The 27,111-nt window shown below is 39.2% G+C and overlaps 1 protein-coding gene across 2 annotated transcripts in view; it reads left to right on the top strand.

Annotated features, from left to right (window-relative positions):
• The window catches only part of ARMH3 (armadillo like helical domain containing 3), a 158,906-nt gene that overhangs the window by 97,526 nt on the left and 34,269 nt on the right, over nt 1-27,111 (top strand). For both annotated transcript variants that reach the window (XM_060768246.2, XM_060768249.2), the window contains exon 24: nt 21,333-21,411. In XM_060768246.2, the coding sequence (XP_060624229.2) occupies nt 21,333-21,411 (79 nt within the window). The remainder of the gene's footprint in view (nt 1-21,332; nt 21,412-27,111) is intronic.

The raw sequence follows: 27,111 nt of genomic DNA, 5'->3' as shown, positions 1-27,111 counted from the left end.
TTCCTGTCCATTAAATTGAAAAACAGGACCAGCTGTTGAATAGGCTCTGCTTTAAGTACGTGTGTCCTGTGTGGAGGCAGTGTAGAGGCATTTGATACAACTGTCCTCTTTGAATGCTGTTATAGGAACATATTCTCCAAGCATTGTGTAGAAGTGGTGCAAATAGTAACAAAGGTAGCATCATAGTAAACTCTTTGGCATGGGCCTTTTGCTATTGGATGGGGAATCATGATCCTTCTCCTCCAGGGAGGGTTTGGCTAAAACAGGAGGAGGTTGAATGATATTAGTTGTGCAATAGTGCCTTTTCATTTTTGTTTGTTTGTTTCTTCTTCTTTGTATATATTGGCATACTTTTTCTCTCCAGGCAACAAGAATGTGATGATGCATGCTGGACTAACTGCTAGCAGCTCATTTTTCATTCAGTTAGTAACAACAGAGGATGAAACTAGTCAATTAGTTGATCAATTGTGGTTTGTTTGTGTTGTACGTCCATCAAGTCAACTCCAATTTATAGCAGCCCTAGGATAGGGTATTCTTTGTAAGATTTGTTCAGATGAGGTTTGTCATTGCTTTCCTCTTAGCCTAAGAGAGTGTGGCTTACCCAAAGTCCCCCAGTTGTTATAAGTAAACTCTCCCAGTTGTTATAAGTAAACTTCATGCAGGTTTGATTCCTGCATGAATATGAAAAAATGTGGATGATAACACTCCGTATTGTTAAACAGTACTGATATGAATGCTCACTTTTCAGTATGTCCATGCATACTTTGCCACTATTTAATAATATGGGGTGTGATGAACTGCATTCTGTTGAACTGGTAGATCTAGAGCTCTCAGATTTAGAGGATACACTGTATTTACAAATGTACACAATCTAGATATAGTGTAGTGTTGACTAGACACTTCCATTTGATATGATTTTTATAGATCATTAAATTATTGTGTGTAAAAAGAATAGGTCAATAGGTAGCATTCAGCTCTTCATACTGAAGAATAGGAGTTATTGACAGGCAACTTTATAGCTTAAATAGGGCTAATGTCTGGTAAAATGATGATGCTCAAGAACTTCCTACACATACTTTTGGTTGTGTTTTTCTCTGTAATTTTTATTTTTCTCAGGCTGATAATCAAGCAAGGTCTCCAAATTTGTATTTTACTGGAAGTCTTTCCTTCCTCCAGGAGATTATTTGGCTAAGAGAGAGTGAAGACGTAATACTGAATAGCCACTGGAAATGCTACAAATTGACTTGACTTATGAAAATAGAAGTCTCAGGGCCAAATTAAATGCAACATGAAACATCACATTATAAATTGTCTTGTTTTAAAAATCAATAACACCAGGGACAGAGTGAGACCTGATTTTAATGGGAGCATTTGGATAGGATTTCAACCTTTCCCTCACTAGCTGCAGTTTCCTTACAAAAGTTATTTATTTAAAGTATTTATAGGGGATTCAGGGCAGATCACAGAACACATATACAATTAAACAATGACAAGACAGTAAGCAGATAGAGGTATATCTCTTGATATTATTGGAGGCTGTGCTTGGTTCTGGCCACAGGGGATGCTGTCACTCTATCAAACTGCCGAAGACCTTCTTTGTTCATAAACTTCCTCCTTTTTTTGATCAGAACACCGTGCCTAAATACCTCCCCACTTTTAATGTGGTACCTATTTATCTACTCACATTTTTTTTTAACTGCTAGGGAGGCAGAACCTGGGCTAAAGGTCAGGAGCTTACCCTGACCTGGACTTCGAACTGTCAACGTTCTGGTTGGCAAGATTTATTGTAGCTTTGTGATTAACCTGCTGTGCTAAAGCTCAGCCCCTATGACAGTTGTAGTGGAAAATCTCTCATTTGTATCAATGGGAGCTCACTGCCCCAATCTCCTAATTAAGATGAATAGCCATGCAGGTTGAGAGATAATTTTTGAAGCTTATAAAGAAAGGGTTAAGTCTCCTTGCATACCTATAATTCTAATGAAAATATCTCACTTCATTCTTGTTCTGAAAGCAAACCCTGATATGTTTTCTAATGACTTGTTTAGCATCACACTACGTTTGTCCCTCAGTACTGAAAAAATAAATTTCAAGTGTTGATCCTGAATCTCTATTAGTCAGCTAAGCAAAAGTTTACTTAATACAAGGTTAATCAGCCATCAAAACATACAGCCCTTCTGGGTCTTTTTGGACTGCAATTCCCTTAGCCTAGTTAACATAGGGCGTAGTGAAGAACACTTGGAGTTGTAATTAACCATCTGAAGGGCTACGTATTTTTAATATTGATTCTTTATGTTTATGTGATGAGTGTAGAAGACCAACTAGACGAGTAGAGGCATTAGGTTCTGGTTACATGCCTTCCATATTTCATTTTATACTGAATAAATGTTGCGGTAGACATTTACGTTAGTTGATTTCACAGCTTCTCTCTACTAATAAAACCCCCTTTTTTTGCAACCACAGAGCCCCCCTGGGGTGCAGAAATAATGTTGTGAATTTTTCTTTTTTCTTAGTATGTTTGGAAACTGTTGTGTGATCCACCTAATATGCTGTAGTAAAAGAAACCCCAGATGTGTCATGCTTTTAGAAAGGATAGAGGCATGTAATGAGATGACTAATTAGACTGCTAATGAGCGTAAAGAGTAATTAAAATATTTTCTGTTTTGCTAGTGCCAGACTCTGAAATGTTTTAAATCTCAAAGGGCTGGAGTCTAAATCCATTATGAGTTATTTTGAAGCATTTGGGGTATGATGAGCTAATTTATAGTCATTACTGTTCAGGGGGAAATCAGCATTTAGTAACAGTCTGTATTAGGAGGTGGCTGGGGCACTTCTGGTATCTAATTAGAAAAGAAATGATTCTTAAAATTCTTTCTGAATACTTCAACAGTTCGGTGTGGCTTAAATTAGTAGCCCTTCCTTATGTGAGGGTCAAACTAAACATGGCCTCAAAGACACAGTTGTGTCCTTAAAGCATCACGTAGTTTGACACTCAGTTTCCTACACTAGAGTGAAACTGTTGTCAGAACCTCATTTTCCCAGCTACTGTATATTCATTGTCATTAAAGGGTAACAAGCTGAAAGAGACACAAACTAGCAGTCTTTCATCTTTTGTGTTAAAACTGACATACATGTTTTCTTGAAATTGTTCTTTACATGTGGTAAATCAATATGTTTTTTTCTAACTCACTCCTATTTCTGTGAAACCACAACATATCCAACATGTAAGCACTGGGTCAGAATGACCACTTGGTGATAGTTCTAGCAGATGGTATTAAGAACAGCAGAGAGATCTATCATCTCAGACATTCTAATGGATGTCAGTAATCTATATGGAAAGCAAATTATTCAATGAGAACCTGTGTAATAGCAATGAAATATAGGTAATAGGAAAAAAGGTTCATATCCCAAGTTCTCCAGCTGGTGGCCTAGTGGACCACAGTTCTACCTTAGGGCCATGTTTAGCCTTGCTTACCTACCGATAACTATTTTATGTACTTTATGGAATTCTACATCCATTCTTATATGCAAAACTTCAGCTCTGATAACTCAATCTTGATGTGTATCCATATGTATCTCATATATGAATATTTTTCCTAGGTGATTTTCTGGAATTGCACACAGGGCAGTCACATCCATTCTCTCCATGCTTGATCGTGGCAACTGTATTGCCACTGCCAGGACATTGTTTCTACTAACTGCGTATGAGTTGTTGTTGTTCTGTGCCTTCAAAGTGTATCTTGAGTTATGGTGCCCCTATCATGGGTTTTTTTGTCAGGATTCTGATATTGGACTGAGTCTTGTTATTGTGGTTGCATGTTTTACTTTCTGTTCTACTCTGAAGATACTTGGTCTTGGAAATGAAAAGGAATGTCTCCCTTCCCTTCCCCAGTCATTCTTATATATGCCCATATGTTCAATGACAGACTTCCCAAAAGTATATCTGGCCCCACCACAGAACCACAGAGAATGAAGATTAATTACAATTTTAAAATACATTAAAAGTAAGGGTCTCGACCCAAATCTTTGAATGATTGTTACCATATGGTTCAGTGGTCTCAATTGCTATAAAGCAGCCCCATGTTTATGTTAAAGCAGAGCTTCTAAAACGTTTTCCTACAAAAAGGTTTTTTTTTTTTTGTGAGAAAAAAAATTCTGTGATCCTAGGTATATAAAATAAGCATAAAAAATCAAACATTAACTGAAAATAAATAAGTATTTGCAAAGCTTGCTAAACAGGCTGATGTTTCTTTTTGTGAAGTACAGCTGAAGCATTTTGTGCAGAGTCCACAGCAAACACTGCATTCTCTTGCTAACAGAGTTGTGTAAATGGGTGGCAACATCCCAACATTGAGCTAACATCCCAACATTGAGCTAAGAGGTCCCAATTTGGAGTTGGGACCCACAGTTTAAGAAGCAGTGCTTTAGAGTACTCTTCAGAGTTTAACCTTCTTTTAATGTAAGCTACACTTTAAAACATGAGAGAGGAAATACTTAATTTGTGGGAGTGGAGTAGTATTAACTAGATACGATTCTTGTAGATTTAATCATTAGATGTAATAGGAAGCATATAATCCTCCTTGCTCCACTGGTTGCTGATCCATCTCCAAGCAAAATTCAGAGTACTGTCTGTGACCTTTAACATCCCACACTGAGTCCAGACAATTTGAAAAACCGTATCTCCCTGTATGAGCCTGCCTGTACTTGAAGATTAGCAGGGAAAGGCTTTCTTTCAGTCCTACCCAGACACATGAAAGCGAGCCTTCTTGGTGGCAACTCCCAAACTGTAGAACTTCCTTCCCTGAGAAGTATCCTTGCCTGCCTCTCTGATCTCTTTCTTCCAACAGGTAACATCCTTTTAATTTAAAGAAGTGTTTTAGTATGTTGCAGCAGATAGAACTTTTAATGAAGGTTGTAGTATTTTTTAACATCTTTGTAATGCTCTTTTCAAGTTGTGTTTTTCAAAAGTTAGTTCAGAATTAACTTTTGTACTAAGAGTTTTAACTGTACTGTGTTTTGTAAAATGTACAGCATCTTGAATCCTATGCTGGGAAAAAACATGGGGCGTATATCAATAAATAATAAGAAAGAAGAAATAATTAAAAACAGAATTGTATAACTTTTGGATTATCATTTTAATGCTTCAGGCTATGTGCCATAATCAATTCCTGCTATTCTCGATGTTCATTAAAGACATTGACACTTCTCCATCTACTGAATTTACAGAAATTTTTGCTGGTACGTGGCAGACGTGCTGTGTGAAATGTTGACATCAATACCTGCTTTGTATGCAGTGTCACTGGGAAATGACCATATTGAAGCAGTTCATCTCTGAACCTCTGCCATTTACCATGTAAAAGAAGTCAAAGAGCAGTGATTTAGAAGGAATGGGGGAAGAGAACGCTTGACTGTTCATTCGTCTTCAATCTATAAGCATGAGGTGCAGCAGAAAATTAGCTCATTCTTCAAACCACGAGATAGACAGACTCGGTTACTTAATATCCAGGAAATGATGAGCTACAGAAAATGGTGTGCCAGGGAAGGAATCAAAAACATTTGACGTGTTTCCCCTTGTAAGCAAAAGGAGCCAGATGAAAGGAGAAAGGGTGGAAAGCTACCGAAGGCCCAGTCTGCACAAGAAGGCCTACTTACTCCTCCTCCCCTCAATCCTGTCACTTATAGAACAAAATGTGGTTTCCTCAACACAAAACCCTTCTACCCTGAGTCTCCCCTAGGGGGATGAGAAGGGCGGGGTAGAAGCACTCCAAACAAACAAATAAACAAACAAACAAATAAATAAATACTATACAAAGAATATACTTTTATTTGACAGGGATGAACAGGTGTAACAGGTAGTTGCTTTTACCACTTGACAACACTGCTGACTCAGGTCTTTTCCTACAAGCTGAAAAATGAATGTGTTGTTGCTGCCTGATTAAACTCTCCCCTTATTTTGCTTTTCTTATGCATTTTTTATCTCTGACTAGTGAATTCCTCTTCTTTAAGTTCAAGCTGGCCAGTTGTTTTTATGCTCATTATTTGTGGCAAGAAGGAGAGAGGATCTAGACACTTTGCTCAGGGGAACAACTGTCATTATTGAATCTGGGCCAGAGGAAAAGTCCTGGCTGGCTTTCTCTCCTGTGGTTTGCTTATTTGGAACAAACAAATATTCATATCAAGTATCAGAAACCCACTCATGGGACAGGTTTGGAACATCATGGTTCAGTGAACATGCCTTCAAGTCATCTGTTGACTTATGGCAACCCCATGAATTTCATAGGAGTTTCACAAAGAATGCACACTAGTCATCTAGAATTGCTCAGGATTGCCAGTGAAAACACCACTGGGCTCGAAGACATAGTCTTGTTAGTCTGGAATATGCAGTGGGGTTTTTGTAGCACCTTAGAGACTAAATGAGAGAATGAGAGTTGGTAGCAACAGCTTTTTGTAGACTAGGGATTCATCTACACTGGAGAAATAATACAATTTGTCCTCACTTTAATGGCTGTGTCTCAATGCAATGGAATAAAGGGAGCTGTAGTTTAACAAATTCTTTAGCCTTCTGTGCCAAAAGATGCTTGTGCCTCCACAAATCGCAAATCCAAGGATTCCACAGCATTGAGCATTGGCTGTTAAATTGTGTAAAACTGCATTAATTCTACAGTGTAGATCAGGCACGGGCAGAGTTTGGACCTCCAGGTGTTTGGACCTCCAGGAGACTTCAACTCCCAGAATTTCTAACAGCCAGTAGATGCTTTCAAGGTAGGAGACCAGATCACAATTCTTCTGCATGTGGTGGGCAGAATGATGTCAGGGAATGCTTTTGATGTCATGGAATCCCTAACAAATGCATTTCTCCATCTGGCACTATAGACAGGACCCAAATATCTTTCTCACACCTTCTCTGTGATTTATTTATTTATCTAATTTTGCTTTCTTCACTATAAATTAAGATGGGAAACAGTCAGGCCAATGGAGAGTATGGGGATCACCACAACTACCCCCTCTCTAACAAGAATTGAACTTCTGTATCTCTCAGGAAGCACAATTCACCTTTAAAACATTCTTGTGCTCTGGTGGCCTTTAAAACAACCATCTTATCTTCACTCCCATCTTGTTGTTTGGTGCAGTTATATCAGCCTTGATGTATGGCCCTCTTTAGATAATTGTTATTAACCGCCCTGCTCAGGTCCTGCAGTCTCAGGTTTTGCTTTTTTTACTCAGTCCATCCATAGTATGGTCTTTCTCTTTCCCTGCTGCCTTCAACTTTCCTGAACCTTACTGTCTTTTCTAGTGAGTCATGTTGCATACCTGCATTATAACAGGAGAGAAGAAGTCACAGCCTGTGGGCTGCACTAAGCCTCAAGTCCATTTTGACATCCAGCAAGATCCTCCTCCATGCAAATGTTAATTTAATGTTTCCTAGACCTCTAGGGAGTACAAAGTGATTTAGCTATTCCAGATGAATTATACTCAAGGAGGACTTTATTTCTTCTTCCCAATGAGAGTGATTGATGATTTTGGAAGAAGAAGCCTCTCTTTTTGTTTCTTGCCATGCATTGAAGACACAAGGAGGCTTTTGAGTTAACAAATCATTGGAGAATGTGTTGCAGGGTAGACCTCCATTATTCAATAAGGGGTGTCTGTGGCCCCCCAGACTTTGAGTAGTTGTGCATCCCAATTTTAGAAAATATAAAGGGAAAAAGGATCTTATATAATGTATAGTTTGATCCCCACTTTTGTCAAACTCTTGGTAACAGCTAGGGCCCCACTGCCATATAACCCAGAATATAAAGGCAGGTAATCCATTATATCTGCTTTGAACTGGGTTATCTGAGTCCACACTGTCATATAATCTGTTGCACCTCAGCAGGAGTTCACCTTGCTCACAGCACTCACCAAGAAACCCAACGTGGTAATAAACAGTTTATTGATAAAACACATATAAAAGGGCCAAAGGCACCTTAAGCATATAGAATCATAGAGCTGGAAGAGACCTCATAGGCCTCCAGTCCAACTCCCTGCCAAGAAGCAGGAAAATTGCATGCAAAGTACCTCTGACAGATGGCCATCCAGCCTCTGTTTAAAAGCTTCCAAAGAAGGCACCTCTAGCACAGTCCAGGGCAGAGAGTTCCACTGCTGAATAGCTCTCACAGTCAGGAAGTTCTTCCTAATGTTCAGATGGAATCTTCTTTCTTGTAGTTTGAAGCCATTGTTCTGCATCTTAATCTCCAGGGCAGCAGAAAACAAGTTCGCTCCTTCCTCCCTATGACTTCCCATCACATATTTATACATGGCTATCATGTCTCCTCTCAGTCTTCTCTTCTTCAGGCTAAATATGCCCACCTCTTTAAGCCGCTTCTCATAGGGCTTGTTCTCCAGACCCTTGATCATTTTAGTCACCCTCCTCTGGAAACATTCCAGCTTGTCAATATCTCTCTTCAATTGTGGTGCCCAGAATTTGACACAATATTCCAGGTGTGGTCTAACCAAGGCAGAATAGAGGAGTGGCATGACTTCCTTGGATCTAGACACTATATTCCTATTTATGCAGGCCAAAATCCCATTGGCTTTTTTTTTGCCGCTGCATCCCATTGTTGGCTCATGTTTAACTTGTTGTCCATGAGGATAACGAAGGATAAAAGTCCAAGAGTTAATAAAGGAAGCAAGTCCCAAAGGCAATAGGTAAATCCAGAAAACAAAGGTTAAAACATGAAGATTAATCCAGAAGACACAGAGCAGAACATGAACATGAATCCATAGGTAAATCCAGAAAACAAGGAGCTAAACTTGGCTAGGAATCTTGGGTCTTTAGCTAAGTCATGAATCAGGCACAAGACAGGAGTTTCCTGTAGCGATGTTGCTTGATCTAAAATCCTAACAGCTCTCTCCCTAATTTAAGAACTACAAAACATGAACACATTCCTTTCTCCTTGAAAGGTCTGTTTCTTTCTCGCTTTCTCACAGGCTTCCTAGCACCTGCATTTCTTCCCCCTCAGAAGCAGCCTGGTATCTCTGTCTAAGCCAGTTGCTTCTTTGAATGAGCTAACGTTATCCTCTCCTCCTGGCCTGTTGTCTTCCAAAACAGTTTCACACTCACACTCTATCTCAATAATAGCATCTTGCCCCAAAGCCTCTCTGTTCCCTCAGCTGGTACCCCCTCATCTTCATCTGGCTGAACTAAATCACAATCCAGTTCAATGTGGATTTTATACAGATGTGTAGAAAGGGCCCTAGACTCCTGATATTTTTGGTATTTTCTGATGAAATTTGTTTCTGTGGAGACTGGATTTATAAACATTGTTAAGTTGGGTCCATAAGCTGAGCCATTTTGTTAACACATGTGAATTTAGGGAAAATAAAAAGAACATACTCAGGAACTTTATCTAGTTGGGGCTGTACATGCCCCTGTCCAGAGAGACCTGGATTCTGTTGAAACACCTTCCCATATGTGTGGGTATGGGTCTTATGATGTGTGCCTGTAATAGATTTTTAAATAACAATTTTAAATGAATATGACAGTATGATGGAAGTGCCTCTGCTCACTGGGGGTTGGATATTATCTACAATCCATGACGAATGCCAGTTTAAGTTTTCAGATCTGCACATTTTAATTGGTTGGTACAAATCAACTAAAGCTTTCCTTGCAGATTAAAATTCTCTTTCTGATTAGTCAGTGCAACAAAGAATAAGCTTTGGAAGGGGATGCTATTATGCAAAGTGCGTAGATATGCAGGTTTTATCTACTATGTGGTGATGATAAAAAGGCATACACGTAGCTTTTTCTTTTTCTTTTTAACCATAGCTACGAAATTGTTTGTATTGTCTGAGGGAAATTTTCATAGCTTTTGTTCAGACAGTGCACTATTGAGGTCTTCATCATGTGCTGCTTGGTGTCTGTCACATACCGTTAGCTATGCTACTCAGGGCTGAAGAAAATTCAGTACAACAACATTTCGAGAGCCACACTTTCCCTCTAGCTTTTGTTAAGATTGTTTCTGACTTAACAGTTCCTTGCTTTGATCAGAATCCTTTCAGGTCATCTTTACTGTGGCTGCATAATGTAGATGTCATTAGATTTAATTGAACAAATAGCTCAGGGTTGTACAAATTAAGAATTTCATACAATTTTCCCTGATTGACAACCCTTCTAAGCTTCATTCTTGAAAAATAGGGTTTGAAGAAATTAAGAAAATGATTACATATCTGTAAATCCAATATGGATTATTTTAAGAACATATGCTAGGACAGAAGGATTCTGGTAAGTGGTGATCTGAGCCAAGCAGAGGAGTATTCAAGACTTTGAATAAGACATAATAGAGTAATTTTTGTTACTAGTTTTTTAGTGTAGAATTCACAGATTCATATCTCAAGATAGATATATGGAGGAAGTCTGGGATTCAAGATAAAAAATTTGGACTAGAATTAGTAATTGTGAGTTCAGGCTAGAATCAAGAGATGGAAGAGACCACATGGGTCATCTAGTCCAACCTACTGCCATGCAGGAAAAGCACAATCAAAGTACCCCCAACGGATGGCCAAGGAAGGAGTTTCTACCACACTCTGAGGCAGAGAGTTCCACGGCTGAGCAGCCAGGAAGTTCTTCCTAATGTTCAGGTGGAATCTCCTTTCCTGTAATTTAAACCCATTGCTCCAAGTCCTAGTCTCCAGGGCAGCAGAAAAACAAGCCTGCTCCCTCTTCCTTGTCACATCCTTTCAAATATTTAAACATGGTGATTTTGTCTCCTCTCCACACGGAATAGCCTTGTTTTTTTAAAAGGATTCCATGGAATATTCAGAGGCTCCAGGGGACTTCTTTCTATAGCACAAATCTTGGTTTTTCCATTTACTGTGACAGTTTTAGAGATTAAAACTATTTGGGGTAAATGAGAGAGGAAAACTTTGCAAAGGAGTTACTTCTTATAATTAGTCAAGAGAAATAGACACATTGCTGAATCCAAGAAAAAGTTACCTGCAGCTTCCTGCAGAAAGAGGAAGCTGCATGAGAAGTCTGCTTCTGCCTCAGCTAACTGTTTTTATGTCTTGGGGGAATTTATGGTGTGGCTCTTCAGATCTCAGCAGCCCCAGACCAAGCATTGTATTATGGGAACAGTTTCATTAATATCTGAAGGGCCATGGGTCTCCTAGTTCAGTCGTAAAGAAAACTCCTACACAATTGAGATCTGTCACCATTGGCTAAGTGAATCCCTTAAACCTTTGCAATGAGTAGTGGCCAGGAGCACTTTCAACTAAAAATATTTTTGTCTTCATTGACGGTTTTGTGAAAAAAAAAATACATTCTGCAGCATGTGGCAAATTAATGCCTTTCCCTGCACATACAATGGAAGGAAAGCCACACTTGGCAGTAGTTTGCTTCCATGTATACCCGCAGTAAGAGACTGCATATATCTGATCGCACATTATAAGGCACAATATGGCTTTCTTCCATGGCAGTGAATGCCTTTTAGGAAAACAGTTGTCTGTTGAAAGCAGCTCAGCTCACATTTTTAAGTGAACAAATAGCCTGGCTTTGACTGAGCTATACATTTTGGGGATACAGGTTGTCCCCAAAATGTATACATCCTTTAACATTTAATAGTAGCTATGGTCTTTATTTAAAGGCTAAGTAAATACATTTAGTTTGAAGACTAAATTTTTTTTTATTTGTCGTGTCAGAGCAACCAGTCCATTATATATTACATTTCTAACAGAACAAAGCAAACAGACAGAAAAATACACATCTTGTGAGTTTGGTAGTTGGTTAAATGTCCTTTGACCAGTATCTGGCCACTTGGAGTGCTTCCGGTGTTGCTGCAAGAAGGTCCTCCATGGTGCATGTGGCAGGGCTCAGGTTGCATTGCAGCAGGTGGTCAGTGGTTTGCTCCTCTCCACACTCGCATGCCGAGGATTCCACTTTGTAGCCCCATTTCTGAAGGTTGGCTCTGCAGAAGCGACCAGCATGCAAGCAAGCAAGACTTTGTAGCCCCATTTCTGAAGGTTGGCTCTGCAGAAGCGACCAGCATGCAAGCAAGCAAAACTAAATTATCTAATAATGATTTAATCTGAGCTAAAAAATATCTTCTTAAATTACAATGTTAATATAAGGTATTCAAATTGTCATCCCTGTGTACACTAGTACATTGCTTTCCTTGTTGAAGGACATAGTTTCAAACCCCACTGAAAATTTCCCATGTAGTTTCATGACACTTCCCTACTATTGGAATGTTTAATTTTGTTAAAGGTGTCTACATTTTCTAAAAAAATGTAAAATATACCCAGGGTACACATTTTTGTATATTAGCAGGTTTATCTGAACCATCTGTTGCAGACACTTTGATTATGTTAGCTTAAGTCTTGAGTAGTTTACTCAAGACATAATTTGCCCATAAGCAAATTATGTAAGACTAAACCAAGTTATCGTTGGGTTAATTTGAAAAAAGGATGGTAGAATGTTGTCATAGGTACTATATTGAAATATATCACTTCAAGAGTACAGGGTTTTTGTTATGTGCCGTTCATTATGAAAACTTGAGGAAGCACCAGTTGATGTGTCAAGCATATCATTATGGGAGCACCAGTTCAGCATATCATTAAACTCATCAGATTTAGCATCACAGGTAAAAAAGTGATAGTTATGCTTTATTGTTATTTCTGTGGCTTATGGTTTTGCTGTTGTTTTTGCTTCTGGAGTTGAAGTAATATTAACTTTGGGAAACGTTGGTAATAAGAAATTCACTCAAATGGTTTATTATCAATATTTTACTTTAAAAAATGATAAGCAGATATGAAGATTGTAAACTTTATCAGAGCAGAGTTTTTCTCTGCTACTAGCACTAAAGAGCTAAAATATGTTTGGGGCTGGGCTGCTTTTGTTTTTTGTCACTCTATGAGAGCATCACTTTTGAACCTTGTTGACTGTTTTGACACTTTTCTTAAGTTCTTTATTTTGCATAGCTGTATATAAAGTCTTTTTACTTTCGTATTTCAGCTTATTCTTTCCTTATTGACCATAAGCGTTTTCTTCGAGTACCTGGTAGCTCTTGTGTCCTGAAGGAGTCTAATGGCTATCAATTAGGTGGTATTGCTTAGGAGCTCCCCACATCTCAAAATAATATTTTGAGAACACTTGCAAATGATAACGTATAGCATTCTCTTGCAAAAAGCGTATGTGGCATTAAAATATGTGGGCAGGATTGCTTTAAATATTCTGTCAGTCAGAGCATAGTCATATGTTCTGTGTTTATGAAGGAGGCCTTTACCAGCATCTCATGAATACCAACACTCCTTCTACTTACTCTAGTGTGGCAAGAATGAAAGGTCATGCTTGAAGTAGCTTGTAGAGAATCAATAACTTCTATAAGTGCTAAGCCCCACCAAAACTAATTATTTTTGTGGTCCAGCAATGCATTAGTGCTGCATTATGATCCTGGCATAGGCAAGTAAAATCCATCAAAGTCACTTTTCACAGAGGAGGAGAGAAATGTACTTTGAGATGAGGATCCTTCTGTTATAGAAAGGATATGGGATTTGCTGTGTATGTGTGTGTGTGTGCAAGTAAAAGAATGATTCCTATTTCTTCTCAGAAGTATGTCTATTTTATAGCAGGCAGTGAGACCTTTCATTCCTATGGTCACCATCGATCAAAATCAACTTGATGGCAGTTAACAACAACAAAGGTTTTGCTAAGGCTTCAGACAGATACCATTCCATAAAGTATCTGATAAAAACATGGATTTGAAGTGTTTGTTCTCAGTCTTGTGAGAATAGTTTCCTCTATCCCTGTTCTTGTAGGTGTGTGGAATATTACAGATATTATTACCTAGATTAGAGTACCAGAGTCATCTTTCTTGCCTTACTCTATTTGGATGTTGACCAAATAATAATGTTGAATGTGTAATAAGAAATTCAATGTGCAAATTTGATAAATGTGAATTTAAAATGATGTGTGGGAATGAATGGAAGAATGGAAGGATGTATGGATGGAGCTAATAATTTTGGAATCACCAGTATAATATTAAGGCCTGCAATGACTAACTACCTGCTTGCTGGACTTGCTAATGAGAAACCCTGATAAGAACTGGGACAGGGATAAAGGAAATGTTTGCAACATTCCTTATGTTAAGAAGGAAGTCAACAGAAGATCAACACCAATCAAGAAGATCAACATCTGGCCAGGAAACTGGGATGGATCCAGGATGGAAGACGTCTATCATTAATTTACAACTTTGGGACTACATCAACAGAATTTTCCTATAAAAGACTCAGCCTAATAATGCTCAAATCGTGGCAGACCGAGGAGTCTGATCCACCCGCCATGCTCTGCTCCATGGGAAGGAGAGAGGTGGTGTATTTGGAGAGTGGCAGATATGCTCTGGGAAAGCATGATTCTGGACACTTTGGGGCTTCTTTCTCAAGGGAAGAGGAAGAAGTGCGCTTTTGGAGTCTTAGATTTTGTGCAGGGAGTCAGGTTCTGCTGTATGGAAAACAGAGATCTGGTCCTTGGCACTGTTCTTAGGGAAAGAAGTGTTGGCATTTCGGCGTTTTGAAGTTATGGCGTTATGGAAGTTATGGAACTATGCGTTGGCAGGCTGCAGGAAATCAGGGTCTGGCCTTACAGGTGCTTCTCCAAGGAGGGAGAAAGGATATGGTGATATTTGGATGCATGTGGATGAATGCATGTACATGTGTGTGAATGCTGAGTGAAAATGTAATTCCCCTTTGTTTGTTTGTTAACCAATGTAATTGTGAATCCAATGTAGTTGCATAGAATCTGTATGTCTGTATGTCCAATGTCATTCTTTGTCTAAATGTTTTCTGTAATCTGATATATCTTCTCACACTGGAAATTGCAATAAAAAGAACCTATGCTTCAAAGTTATTGAAAAGTCATTCATAACATAATTGGTGTCAGAAGTGGGATATTCTTTTCCAATGTGGGAAAGTTATTCATAACATTATTTGGCATTCTTTTCCAGTATGAGAGAGAAGTATAACACTTTTGCTTTAAGAAGTAGTGAAACAAAAGAAATTTGGAGTAGTGAAAATGATTTTTCTTGCTTTAGAGAAATAAAGTGTTTAGATACATCTTGAAGCATTGCAGAAGATGAGGGAACAAGGGAGAGTCCTGATTCTCTGAAAAGGTAAATGTGCTGGAGTAGTTTAAATGGATTGGAATCCCCATAATTCCCATATGGAGAGGGGGAGGAAGATCACTTGCTTGGGAAGTTTGGTTGTTGTTGTTTTGAAGCCATGGAAGGGCTAAAGGTGTTTTGAGGTGTTTTTTTAATAATGTAGAGGGAAATCTTTCCAATGAGGGAAGATAGCATTTTAATTTGGAGTTGTTTTTACAGTAAATTGACAGAAGAAGGGGCTTCTGTGTCAAAGGTCAGAGGTAAAATATACAGCAGGAGTTGCAATTTAGGGCAAGATGCAGTTTTGACCCTTGAAATTTAGAAAAAGAGATCTAAATGAATTTTCAGTTTTGTACAGGAGGAGTCTTGGTGATTATAAATGAAAATGTGCAGGAGGAAGAACAGAGGAGATTCTGAGTTTTATTTTCTGAAGTTCTTTTTTTTGTGGAAGCCTATTTAAGGAAAATAGGGTGCTTGTTACAAAATGGTATTAATATGTTATCTAGAGGGGGTATTTTATGGTTAAATAACAAGGTCATTGGAGTTATGATTTTGCAAATTGGTAATGACAGATGAGTTGCATTTTGGTTGTGGGAAGTAGCCTGATCAGCCTATTGATTAGCCTAGTAAATGGAGTTTTGTGTTATTTTGGGAGGGTTTTTTTTTTTTGGGAAATCCAAGTTCTTTTGAATTTCCTAGAAAATATAATAAATTGGTTGGAGTTTTGTTATTGCAAAAGAGAAAAATGAAATAGATACAGAGAGATTTTGTTTAAAGGAATTTGTTACAACCAATTTGGGAGCTTTATCAGAAAGTGTTAACTTTTGTTAATTCTGTCTGTTTATCTAAGTTACTGATTACAGGAGAGCTGGAGTGATGAAATCAAGTCTAAGCCTTTCAAGGATGACGCAAGCGATTAATTAAAATGATTTGTTTAAGTTTACAGGAATCTAAATGTAGCTACCAACTCGAAGGAAGACCTGATGAAAAAGAAATTGACATGAGTTTGATAATTTTCATTTTGAACGGTGCATATATATTGTTGTGATTTATAAGTTTAAAGAGTTTAAAGGGGAACAGAAAAGAAACATTCAGCAAAAGGTTTCTTAAAGGTGTTAATGGGGTTATGCAATGCTCTAAGTTATTTCAGAGGCCAGAGCTGTAAGTCTCAGACTTCTGGAACAACAAAGCAGTTTGGGAATTTGGGGATGTTGAGTCACAGAATTTGCTCATTTAAAGAGAATTGATGTTATGGAGAAAAAGAAATGCAAACATTGCTTTTCAGCTCAGGATGAAGTTGGAAATGGGTTCAAATCACACACGCGCGCACACACACACACGGTAAATCTAAGGTTGAAATAAGTTCTACAGTTAAATAAAGAGGTTTTAGATTTGAAAGGTTTACACTGATGTTGGGGAAACATACACATGGGAAAATGTGGTTTGTTTATGCTTTTAATTAAATAACTTATGGAAATGTAAGGGAAATGTGTTACAGTGGTGGCTTAGTAAATGAAACATTTTGGATACCTTAATTTGGGTTCAGATACATAGATTTATAAAGGAAATAAAACAATGAAGGTTTATATGGGTTACAAACATGGGAAGTCAAAAGAAATGTGATATTTATATATTAGAAAGTTTGTTGATGAGAAATAAAGTTAAAGTTTTGCTATGGAAATGTAATGAAAATGAACAAAGAAGGAAACAATAATTTGGGAACAGCATGGTTTTAGATGTTGTGCATATGAAGAAAGGTTCTTACATTAATTGATCAAATGTTTTGAAGGTTTAAATGCAAAAGTTCAATTTATCTGAAATGGTTAATTCAATTGTAATGATTATTATATTGTTACTTGTAATTGTGAAAATGTATTTCTGTTTCAAGAAAATGAGATTTTGATTCAACTGAAATTTAGAAGTTACTTTACTATATGTTGCATATAGATTTAAAAATGAAATCTATATGCAAGAGGGGGAATATGTAATAAGAAATTCAATGTGCAAATTTGATAAATGTGAATTTAAAATGATGTGTGGGAATGAATGGAAGAATGGAAGGATGTATGGATGGAGCTAATAATTTTGGAATCGCCAGTATAATATTAAGGCCTGCAATGACTAACTACCTGCTTGCTGGACTTGCTAATGAGAAACCCTGATAAGAACTGGGACAGGGATAAAGGAAATGTTTGCAACATTCCTTATGTTAAGAAGGAAGTCAACAGAAGATCAACACCAATCAAGAAGATCAACATCTGGCCAGGAAACTGGGATGGATCCAGGATGGAAGACGTCTATCATTAATTTACAACTTTGGGACTACATCAACAGAATTTTCCTATAAAAGACTCAGCCTAATAATGCTCAAATCGTGGCAGACCGAGGAGTCTGATCCACCCGCCATGCTCTGCTCCATGGGAAGGAGAGAGGTGGTGTATTTGGAGAGTGGCAGATATGCTCTGGGAAAGCATGATTCTGGACACTTTGGGGCTTCTTTCTCAAGGGAAGAGGAAGAAGTGCGCTTTTGGAGTCTTAGATTTTGTGCAGGGAGTCAGGTTCTGCTGTATGGAAAACAGAGATCTGGTCCTTGGCACTGTTCTTAGGGAAAGAAGTGTTGGCATTTCGGCGTTTTGAAGTTATGGCGTTATGGAAGTTATGGAACTATGCGTTGGCAGGCTGCAGGAAATCAGGGTCTGGCCTTACAGGTGCTTCTCCAAGGAGGGAGAAAGGATATGGTAATATTTGGATGCATGTGGATGAATGCATGTACATGTGTGTGAATGCTGAGTGAAAATGTAATTCCCCTTTGTTTATTTGTTAACCAATGTAATTGTGAATCCAATGTAGTTGCATAGAATCTGTATGTCTGTATGTCCAATGTCATTCTTTGTCTAAATGTTTTCTGTAATCTGATATATCTTCTCACACTGGAAATTGCAATAAAAAGAACCTATGCTTCAAAGTTATTGAAAAGTCATTCATAACAAATGTGGGTTGTGGTTTTTGTGTTAAATGTTCAGTATTTTAGTCTTGTTATACATATTCTGAGACAGGTGCATGCATCCTGTTTCTGCTTGTACCAGATCCCAGCTTTTCAGCCCAACTACTAGATCAAAATCCATCCCAAAATATGCTAGTAAACTCTGCTAACCCACTTTCTTGCAGACAATGACAACACCAGAATAACTGATAGACCATTTCTTATTGGATTAACATGGCTGTCTATTTTACAGCTGTACATTTTAATGAACTTTCATTAAAATAGATTTTAACAGAATTGGTTTACGAAAGTTTATTTACTAGGTGAAGATTGAAATAGATTTGAGAGTTCAATATGCCAATATGCATATTTCAACAACTTCAAATCATAAACAGATTGAAATAAAGTGCATGTTTTTAGGTAATAGTTGTGGTCAAGCATGACCTGTCTCATTAAATCCATAGGCCTAGCTGATAGTTTCTATGGAGTTAATTGTAGCTGCTACATATAATTCTATACAATGTAGTTGTAGTAGTTGTTGTGTGCCTTCAAGTTGTTTCTAACTTATGGTGACCCTATCTTGACAATATCTGTTCAGACATTAGAAAGGATGTCTTGACAGTAAGAGTAGTTCAACTCTGGAGCCAATTACTTAGAGAGGTGATGGAGCTCCCTTTCTAGATGTCTTCAAAAAGAGACTGGACACCTACCAGGGGTGCTTTAGCTGAAGATCCTGCACTGAGAGGGGTTTTTATTTATTATTTATTTACATCACTTATATCCCGCCCATATCAGCCCGCAGGCGACTCAGGGCGGTCTACATATCGGCACAATTCGATGCCATCAATACAATACAAAAGCAAAAACAGTTAAGTGCAATTAGACAAAAAAGACAGTGCAATGACAATTTAAAAAGAGCTATATCCTCTCATTCCAATCCCAGTCCATTTCATCGTCTTGGCTGTTCCTGGGTCATTCTCCATCTCAGGCTTGACTATCTATTCCGGGGTTCTGAATGCCTGCTCGAAGAGCCAGGTTTTCACTCTCTTACGAAAGGTCAGGAGGGAGGGGGCTGATCTAATATCCCTAGGCAGGGAGTTCCACAGCCGAGGGGCCACCACAGAGAAGGCCCTGTCTCTCGTCCCCGCCAAGCGTGCTTGCGAAGCAGACGGGATCGAGAGCAGGGCCTCCTCAGATGATCTTAACTTCCTGGGGGGTTCGTAGGAAGAGATGCGTTCGGATAGGTAGGCTGGGCCAGAACCGTTTAGGGCTTTATAGGCTAAAGCCAGCACTTTGAATTGGGCCCGGTAGCAAACTGGCAGCCAGTGGAGCTGGCGCAGCAGAGGAGTTGTGTGCTCCCTGAGCGCCGCTCCTGTTAGCAACCTGGCTGCTGCACGCTGGACCATTTGAAGCTTCCGGGCCGTCTTCAAAGGCAACCCCACGTAGAGCGCGTTGCAGTAATCTATGCGGGATGTAACCAGAGCGTGGACTACCGTGGCCAAGTCAGACTTCCCAAGGTACGGGCGCAGCTGGCGCACAAGTTTTAGTTGTGCAAATGCTCCCCTGGTCACCGCCGAAACCTGGGGTTCCAGGCTCAGCGATGAATCCAGGATCACACCCAAGCTGCGAACCTGTGTCTTCAGGGGGAGTGTAACACCATCCAGCACAGGCTGTAACCCTATGCCCTGTTCGGCCTTTCGACTGACCAGGAGTGCCTCTGTCTTGTCTGGATTCAGTTTCAATTTGTTAGCCCTCATCCAGTCCGATACAGCGGCCAAGCACAGGTTCAGGACCTGAACAGCCTCCTTAGTAGTAGGTGGGAAGGAGTGACAGAGTTGGACATCATCTGCGTACAGATAACACCGTACCCCGAAACTCCGGATGATCTCCCCCAGCGGCTTCATGTAGATGTTAAACAACATGGGGGACAGTATAGAACCCTGCGGGACCCCACAAGACAATGGTTGTGAGGTTGAGCAGTTGTCCCCCAGCAACACCTTCTGGGTACGATCCTCTAGGAAGGACCTGAGCCACTGCAAAACAGTGCCACCAAGGCCCATTCCCGCGAGGCGTCCCAGAAGGATACCGTGGTCGACGGTATCGAAGACCGCTGAGAGGTCCAGCAGAACCAACAGGGACACACTCCCCCTGTCTAGCTCCCGGCGCAGATCATCCACTAAGGCGACCAAGGCTGTCTCGGTACCATGTCCCGGCCTAAAGCCAGACTGTGCCGGATCCAGATAATCCGTGTCTACCAAGAATACCTGGAGTTGTGAGGCCACCACACGTTCCAGGACTTTGCCCAAAAAGGGGAGATTGGAAACAGGCCAATAGTTGACGAATTGAGTAGGGTCCAGTGATGGTTTTTTCAACAGCGGTTTTATTACAGCTTGTTTTAAGCTCGCTGGAATTTTGCCTTCCCGAAGGGAGGCATTAACCACCACCTTCACCCACTCGGCCAATCCCCCTCTGGCCTCCTTTAGAAGCCAGGATGGGCAGGGGTCTAGGATGCATGTGGTTGCCCTCATTCCTCCAAGTATCTTGTCCACATCCTCGGGTTTCACCAATTGAAATGAATCCATCAAAATCGGACAAGCAGGTGCTCGTGTTACATCCTCAGAGACCGCTGTTAACATGGTATCCAGGTTGGACTTGATAGCTCATGAGACCACTTCCAACTCCGGGTGGCCATGAGGGGAAAAAAGTGTTTATGTATGTGTGGACATATATGTGTGCATCACTGAGTTGATGTGCACTTATGTATTTTTTAAGCAGACATACCAAAGCATAATTTCCAGTCAGGCCCAAGAGAGGACTTTATTTTAATGAACAGTGGGCCTGCAATATCCATGGGGCATGGATGCAGAAAAATGCAGATGACTACACCCCATTATATTAAATGGCGACAATGTGAACACTCATGGTTCAAGACATAATGATCCATGGACAGGGGGACTATTGTATCATAAAAAAAGAAATGTAGAATGCGATTACAACTTTATGACAATTTATCAAGTGCAGGTATGATCAACATTTTGCCATATAGAAGTGAATTGATTAATAACTAAATCCTTTGAGCTCTTTCTTAAGTTTTGTTAGCTAAGATGGATCTATAACTTTATGGTACAGTGGAAGAAAAAGCATCTATTCAGTAGTGGTGAATGAAGAAGATTGCTTCTGTAATTTTTGCATATAGTGTAAAATTCCTCTTTTTGTTTCAGAGCCATCATCAACCACTTCAATCCAAAGATAGAGTCTTATGCTGCGGTGAATCACATCTCACAGCTTTCAGAAGAGCAGGTGAGTTGCATACTTCTTTTCCCCAGAGGGTATGTGGGTGATACTTTATGACAAACTGCTGCCCAGAAGAGTTAATCTTCTGTCTAGCTCAGATTTTTTTCCAGTATCCCCAGATGATGTTTACCAAACTGTCAGAATAGCTTCTGATATCCTGGAAGTCGGATTTGTGCTGTCATGCGCTTTCAGAGTCTTGAACAAGAGGCATGGCTTCAGAAGAAAGATTTGCTCAGAGACTAACACATATGGTTAGAGAGCACCCACAAGGATTAAAGTGTATCCTCATGGGCTAATATGTATACTTAGTGGCCCTAGTAATATGCTGCAAGAACATGACAGTGGACTGGTTTACCAGCTTGGCGGCAGAGGGCTTTTCCAGTTAAAAAGCAGCATGGACTGCTGCTTTTTATAAGAACTGCTGGGCAGATTTGAATATACATGGTAGTTAATACCAAGTCTTCGGGATAATTGAATTCACTAAGCCATGAATATTTATTTTAAGTACATCTCTATATGAAAAAATCTTTCCTAGGGAGAGCAATTAGGTTTGCGTTTTATTTTCTCATAATTCAACCTGATTTCTCTGTTCCTTGCCCTGTTAGGGAAGATTAAATAACTTGGAAGGTAAAATAACTTCAGGTAAAAAAAGGTTTGGCTATCTGATTCAGTTCATTATTAAGAGAAGTTGATTTTAACAGTTTCACAGTATGGCAGTAAGTAGCTATAGACTTGGTCAATCCCACTTTTCCTTCAGTTATAAATTGAGATTGAGATGCACTACAACAGAACATATAGATCATCCTTGTTTTTGCTGGCTTGTTTTTGCACTTGATCTGCAGAAAAGGTACTGCTCGGCTCCAGAAACTTAATCAACTCAGTTTTCACACTAAGAGTTCTTCTACCAATACTGTGTTCTATGATCAGTCATCTCTTCCATGTTTATTGTATCAGCCTGTGTTTTTTGAAATCCCTTTCAGTATGTATAGTAATTGAAAATGGGGTCTTGGATGTGGGAGATTTTCTTTCAATGCTCTGCTTAGTCTGATAGTTTTAAGAAAGGGAAGCAGTTTCTCCCTGTCAGTGCAGGGAGCATTCATCCCACAGCAGTTCAGGAAGGTCATGCTGAATTCTTTCTTCACGGTATGCCTGTGCTTTAAATAAAACCACCAGCAGCAGCAGGCAGCAGGTAATGAAATCAGCTCTGATGCACAAAGCACTTTGAGGAGAGATTATTAGGAAGCAGAGAACTAGTTTGATTTCTTCTTTCAAAGAGAAGCATTACTCTGAAGTGGTGGAAATGTCAGAAGAGAGAAGGAAGCCAAGGAAGAAGAGGTTGCAACCTCTAGAATAGCCCCAGAACAAAGGCCAAGGCAATGCCAGATTGTTGCCCAGTTCAGTTTTAAGCACTAAGCTAAAGCTTTGGGGTGGAGAGGTCCTCAGTGAACACCATCAAATGTTTACACTTCCCAAAGTCAGTTCTCTTTTATGCTTTGTTTCCATTTTTAAAAAAATCTGGGTCATCCTTCTGGGAAGAGTGAACCCAGCCAATGGCAAGTTATCCAGCAAGAGTAATGATTTTTTATGGGGCACCTGAAGTCAAGTGCATTGCCCTCACTGTGAGTTGGTGTTGGATGGGAAGGGATAATGAGAAGAAGCATGTCCCTGTTGCTGAGGCAACTAAGCTGATAGTCATTGTATAACTACACTTCTTTGGGTTGGATTCAACATGGCGTCCTTTGGCAACAGTGCACTCTGAGACTGAACAACCTTTTGTGGGGGCAGTTCCAGTTAAAATTTGATAAGAAATCCAATTTTGTAACCTGAAAATAATTGATCGAGCATTCACATGATTATCCATGGGTTATTTCACTTCTCTTTCATGGTGCTAAAGCAGTGTTAGTCAGTTTGCAAGTACCAGTGGAGTACAGAGTGTTAGATATGCTAGAAGCTACAATTGGTGAACGTTTCGAATATCCAATTTTCAAATTTAAGATATGTCATTGTGACCAGACTCTTTTGCCAAGTTCATAGTATGCAAGCATCTGCAAAAAATATTACTGTATATACTTAAGTATAAGTTAAACGTGTAAGTCAAAGGCAGATTTGGGGGCCAAAAATATGGATTTTGATATGATCTGTGAATAAATTGTGGGTCACTCCATAGAGAAGAAAAAACTTCAATGCCACTTCAGGGAGCCAGACACTACTACCATTTCTCCATCCATGCATTCAAAAAGACCAGAAGTGTCACCATAGCAGTTGAGAAGCAGTCAATGTGCCTTTTAGCTTTTCTTGGAATGAATTAAACATTTCCCTTCCATCCAGTTGACCTGGATAAGAGTTATGCATGAGTATATATAGTACTTGCATCTGGTTGTTGTATTTATCTTTGCAGACTCTTTGGTACGTCCACATTGTAGTCATTTTCCAGTTATATGATACATGGTTTATCTCACATTGCTTATTGTGTATTTACCTTTCAACAGCTGCTGTTTTCTCAAGCTCAGCTTTTGTTTTGTATTGTGTGCAATGGTGTAAAAGTATTTAAATTTGACCCCAAGATTGTTTAGGGGAGTTTAGTGGCTCCTTTTTGAGATAGATTCCTTCCTCAACAACTGGTGAAATAATGTAACCACAGAAAACCAGAAAAAGCAATGTTGTGACAGCTTTCAAATGATTGCTGTGATTCATGCTGCATAGAGTCTTTGGGTCACTTTTATTTTACACTGTTGAAACAATAAATTTGTGATATGAAATGTACATGCAGGATTTTTTTCTTGTATCACACTATATTTTATTTTCTGCCCAGTCCCTCTTACCTGAATCTTTATTCTTTTTGCTATTACTGTCTTTTACTAGTCACAAAGTATGATGTAATCAGACTGCCTCTTAACACTTATTTTTATAGAACTACTAAGTTTATTTTCGTCATTTCAGTTTTGAAAATATTTTTAACTCTGGGTTTGTTAGTTTATTGCAAAACTGTTCACAACAGCAAATACTGCCACTGTTCCAATTGGCTCTAGTGTAAGCAGAAATAAATATAGGAAATGCTTTTCAAAGTATTATTTATTATTTATTTATTTCTGTATTTATATCCCATCTCTTCTCTACTCCAAAAGGGGGGCTCAGAACAGCTTACAAAGGCAGCAATTCGATGCCGTTACATGAACAATTAATACAATAACCATTAAACATAACCATCAAACCATTAAAATACATAAGTACATAAGGCATTAATTAAACAGTATAATACCTTAATTATCAATAAAACCGTATCCTCATGTAAATGGTCTTTCCAGTCCATTTCAACCAAAGTGCTGCTTTATGTCTGCTGACCGAAGGCCTGGTCCCACAGCCACAATTTTACTTTCTTCCTGAAAGCCAGGAGGGATGGGGTCGATCGTATCTCACTTGGAAGTGTGTTCCACAGGCGGGGGGGGGGGGGGGGCACCGCCGAGAAGGCTCTGTCCCTCGTCCCTACCAGCCGTGTTTGCGATGTTGGTGGAAGTGAGAGCAGAGCCTCCCCGGATGATCTTAGGTTACGAGGTGGGATATAGAGGCAGATGCCTCTATGTCCCTTAGCTTTTTAAAACAATCAGATATTATGTAACTTTTAATACATATGTGCATCATTAAAAGGGAGTATTATGCAAGTATATTTAGTACCCAGAAACTGATACAAAGGGTAAGATTAGAAGTGGCTTTCACTGGTCATTTGACTTTGTATATATACTCTCCTAAGATGCTATTAGAATGTTGTAAATGTCTAGTTTTTGTACATATAAGGCAACCATCTTTGTTTTTTGTGGTCTAAACTCTTGATTCAGTGGTAATGATGACCTGATGAACAAGTGAATTTACTACTTTCAGTACACAATGTGCTAGTTTACAGTTGGAAAAGTTCACAGAAGAGTGTAATATCTTTTGACAGCTTTAGAACATGCATATGACAATATTAATTGTGTCCAAGAAATATTTCTGCTTAAACCACGAAGACAAAGAGAGAGAGAAATTGCAGTTAGGCCTCAGAGCAATTGCTTCATTGCTTTTTAGTAGTTTCCATTAAGTTCAATGTATCGAATGCAATAGAACAAATGTCACTGGTGCTGGAGGCAGTGGGCAGAACAACCATCTCACAGAGACTATTGGTTTGCTCTATACTGGGGCAGTTTAGCTTTTGTGTTTCCCAGAGATAATTCCTGATCTTTGTGATCCCTGATTTTTCAAGCAGTTTTATAAATCCATGTAGTTTCTCTTACATGGAAAACAAACATTCTTGCGCTTCTTTGCTTTCTAAATAGAGTGTTTTTTGTCTTTCAAGAACAGAACTGCAGGACTTAATCTTGCAGTTCAGAAAATTCCTGAAAGTGCAACAACTTCCTCAGGTTGGCATCACAAACCAAATTTTGTTGACTATTAATGAAGGGAACAAAGAGATTATCCACAAATTAATATTAATATTTTCATTATCTGGATGGAAATTGAGCTCTTTTACTACTATCTGTTCATTTGAAAGATGTCTCTAACTATGTGGTTTGGTGTGCTGGATGACAAAATAACACAATTTCTTGGTATAATTAAAAAGCATTCTAGATTGGGGTGTTCGGCAATAAAGAGTCCAGGATCCATTTTCCACATTCACCTGGACTAAGGGTAAGCTGCACCATCCACTTCAGATGGAGGTCACTTCCAGTTTTTCAAAAAACGTCTTTTTCCGCAGGCTGGAAGGGCTGGACAGTTCTGAAAGGAGTTTTAAATGGGATGAAACTCAGCTGGTACGCTTTTACATTTTGCCTCCTCCTCCTCCAGGCTGGGCAGTGGGTTTGATTGCTATCTTTTTGTCTTCCCAGATTCTGTTTTGGACACATGAATCTTCCCATTCCAATAACTAGAAGGGCGAATAAGATGGGTGATGGCTTAAAGATACAGGGCTGCTTTACTCATCCATCCTCAATTCCTGAAATGAGTGAAAGGATTGAGGGGTTAATGGTCCAGGAGGTGCTAAAGCCATCTTGTGAGCTGGATAAATGTACAACAAGATACTCTAGGATAGTGGTTCTCAACCTGTCAGTCCTCAAGTGTTTTGGCCTAAACTCCCAGAAATCCCGGCCAGTTTACCAGCTGTTAGAAGTTGAAGGCCAAAACATCTGGAGACCCACAGGTTGGGAACCAGTGCTCTAGGACAAACAAATCATACTTCCACTCACATTGCTGAAATACTGTTTGTAGGCTGAATGTGTCTTCACCGTATTTTCTTGGGGTTCCTAGCTTCCTCCAAATATTCCTTTAGCACCCACATTCCCCAGAACAATTCTTCTCCCACAGAAGAAGAATCCTCCCTCAGAAGAAGGACAATTCTTCTCTCGGAAGAAGAATACATCATTACTCCTATGACTGTTGTTCCAGTAATAATCATGTATCTTTATCCATATTCTTCAAATTGAGTCCACCCTGAAAAGTCAAGAGAATTGCTCTCCATATCACTAGAAACTGAAAGTCACAGGAAGATAGCTTCCAGTGTCACTTTGCAGTCAATATACATAGTCTGCTCCAAAGTGATAAATGGCCGCCGCCACCACAGTTGTCCACACAAGCTTTGTACTTTGCCTTGGTTGCATGCCATCAACATATCCCAACCTCCAACTTTTTGTACTTGGAATTTTCTTTAAATGTATAATACATTTCTACCTTTTGATATCA

The sequence above is a fragment of the Anolis sagrei genome, chromosome 3 (assembly GCF_037176765.1).
Source record: "Anolis sagrei isolate rAnoSag1 chromosome 3, rAnoSag1.mat, whole genome shotgun sequence".
Taxonomy (NCBI): domain Eukaryota; kingdom Metazoa; phylum Chordata; class Lepidosauria; order Squamata; family Dactyloidae; genus Anolis; species Anolis sagrei.
The sequence above is the reverse complement of the archived record's forward strand: the minus strand, read 5'-3'. Positions and strand labels throughout refer to the sequence as shown.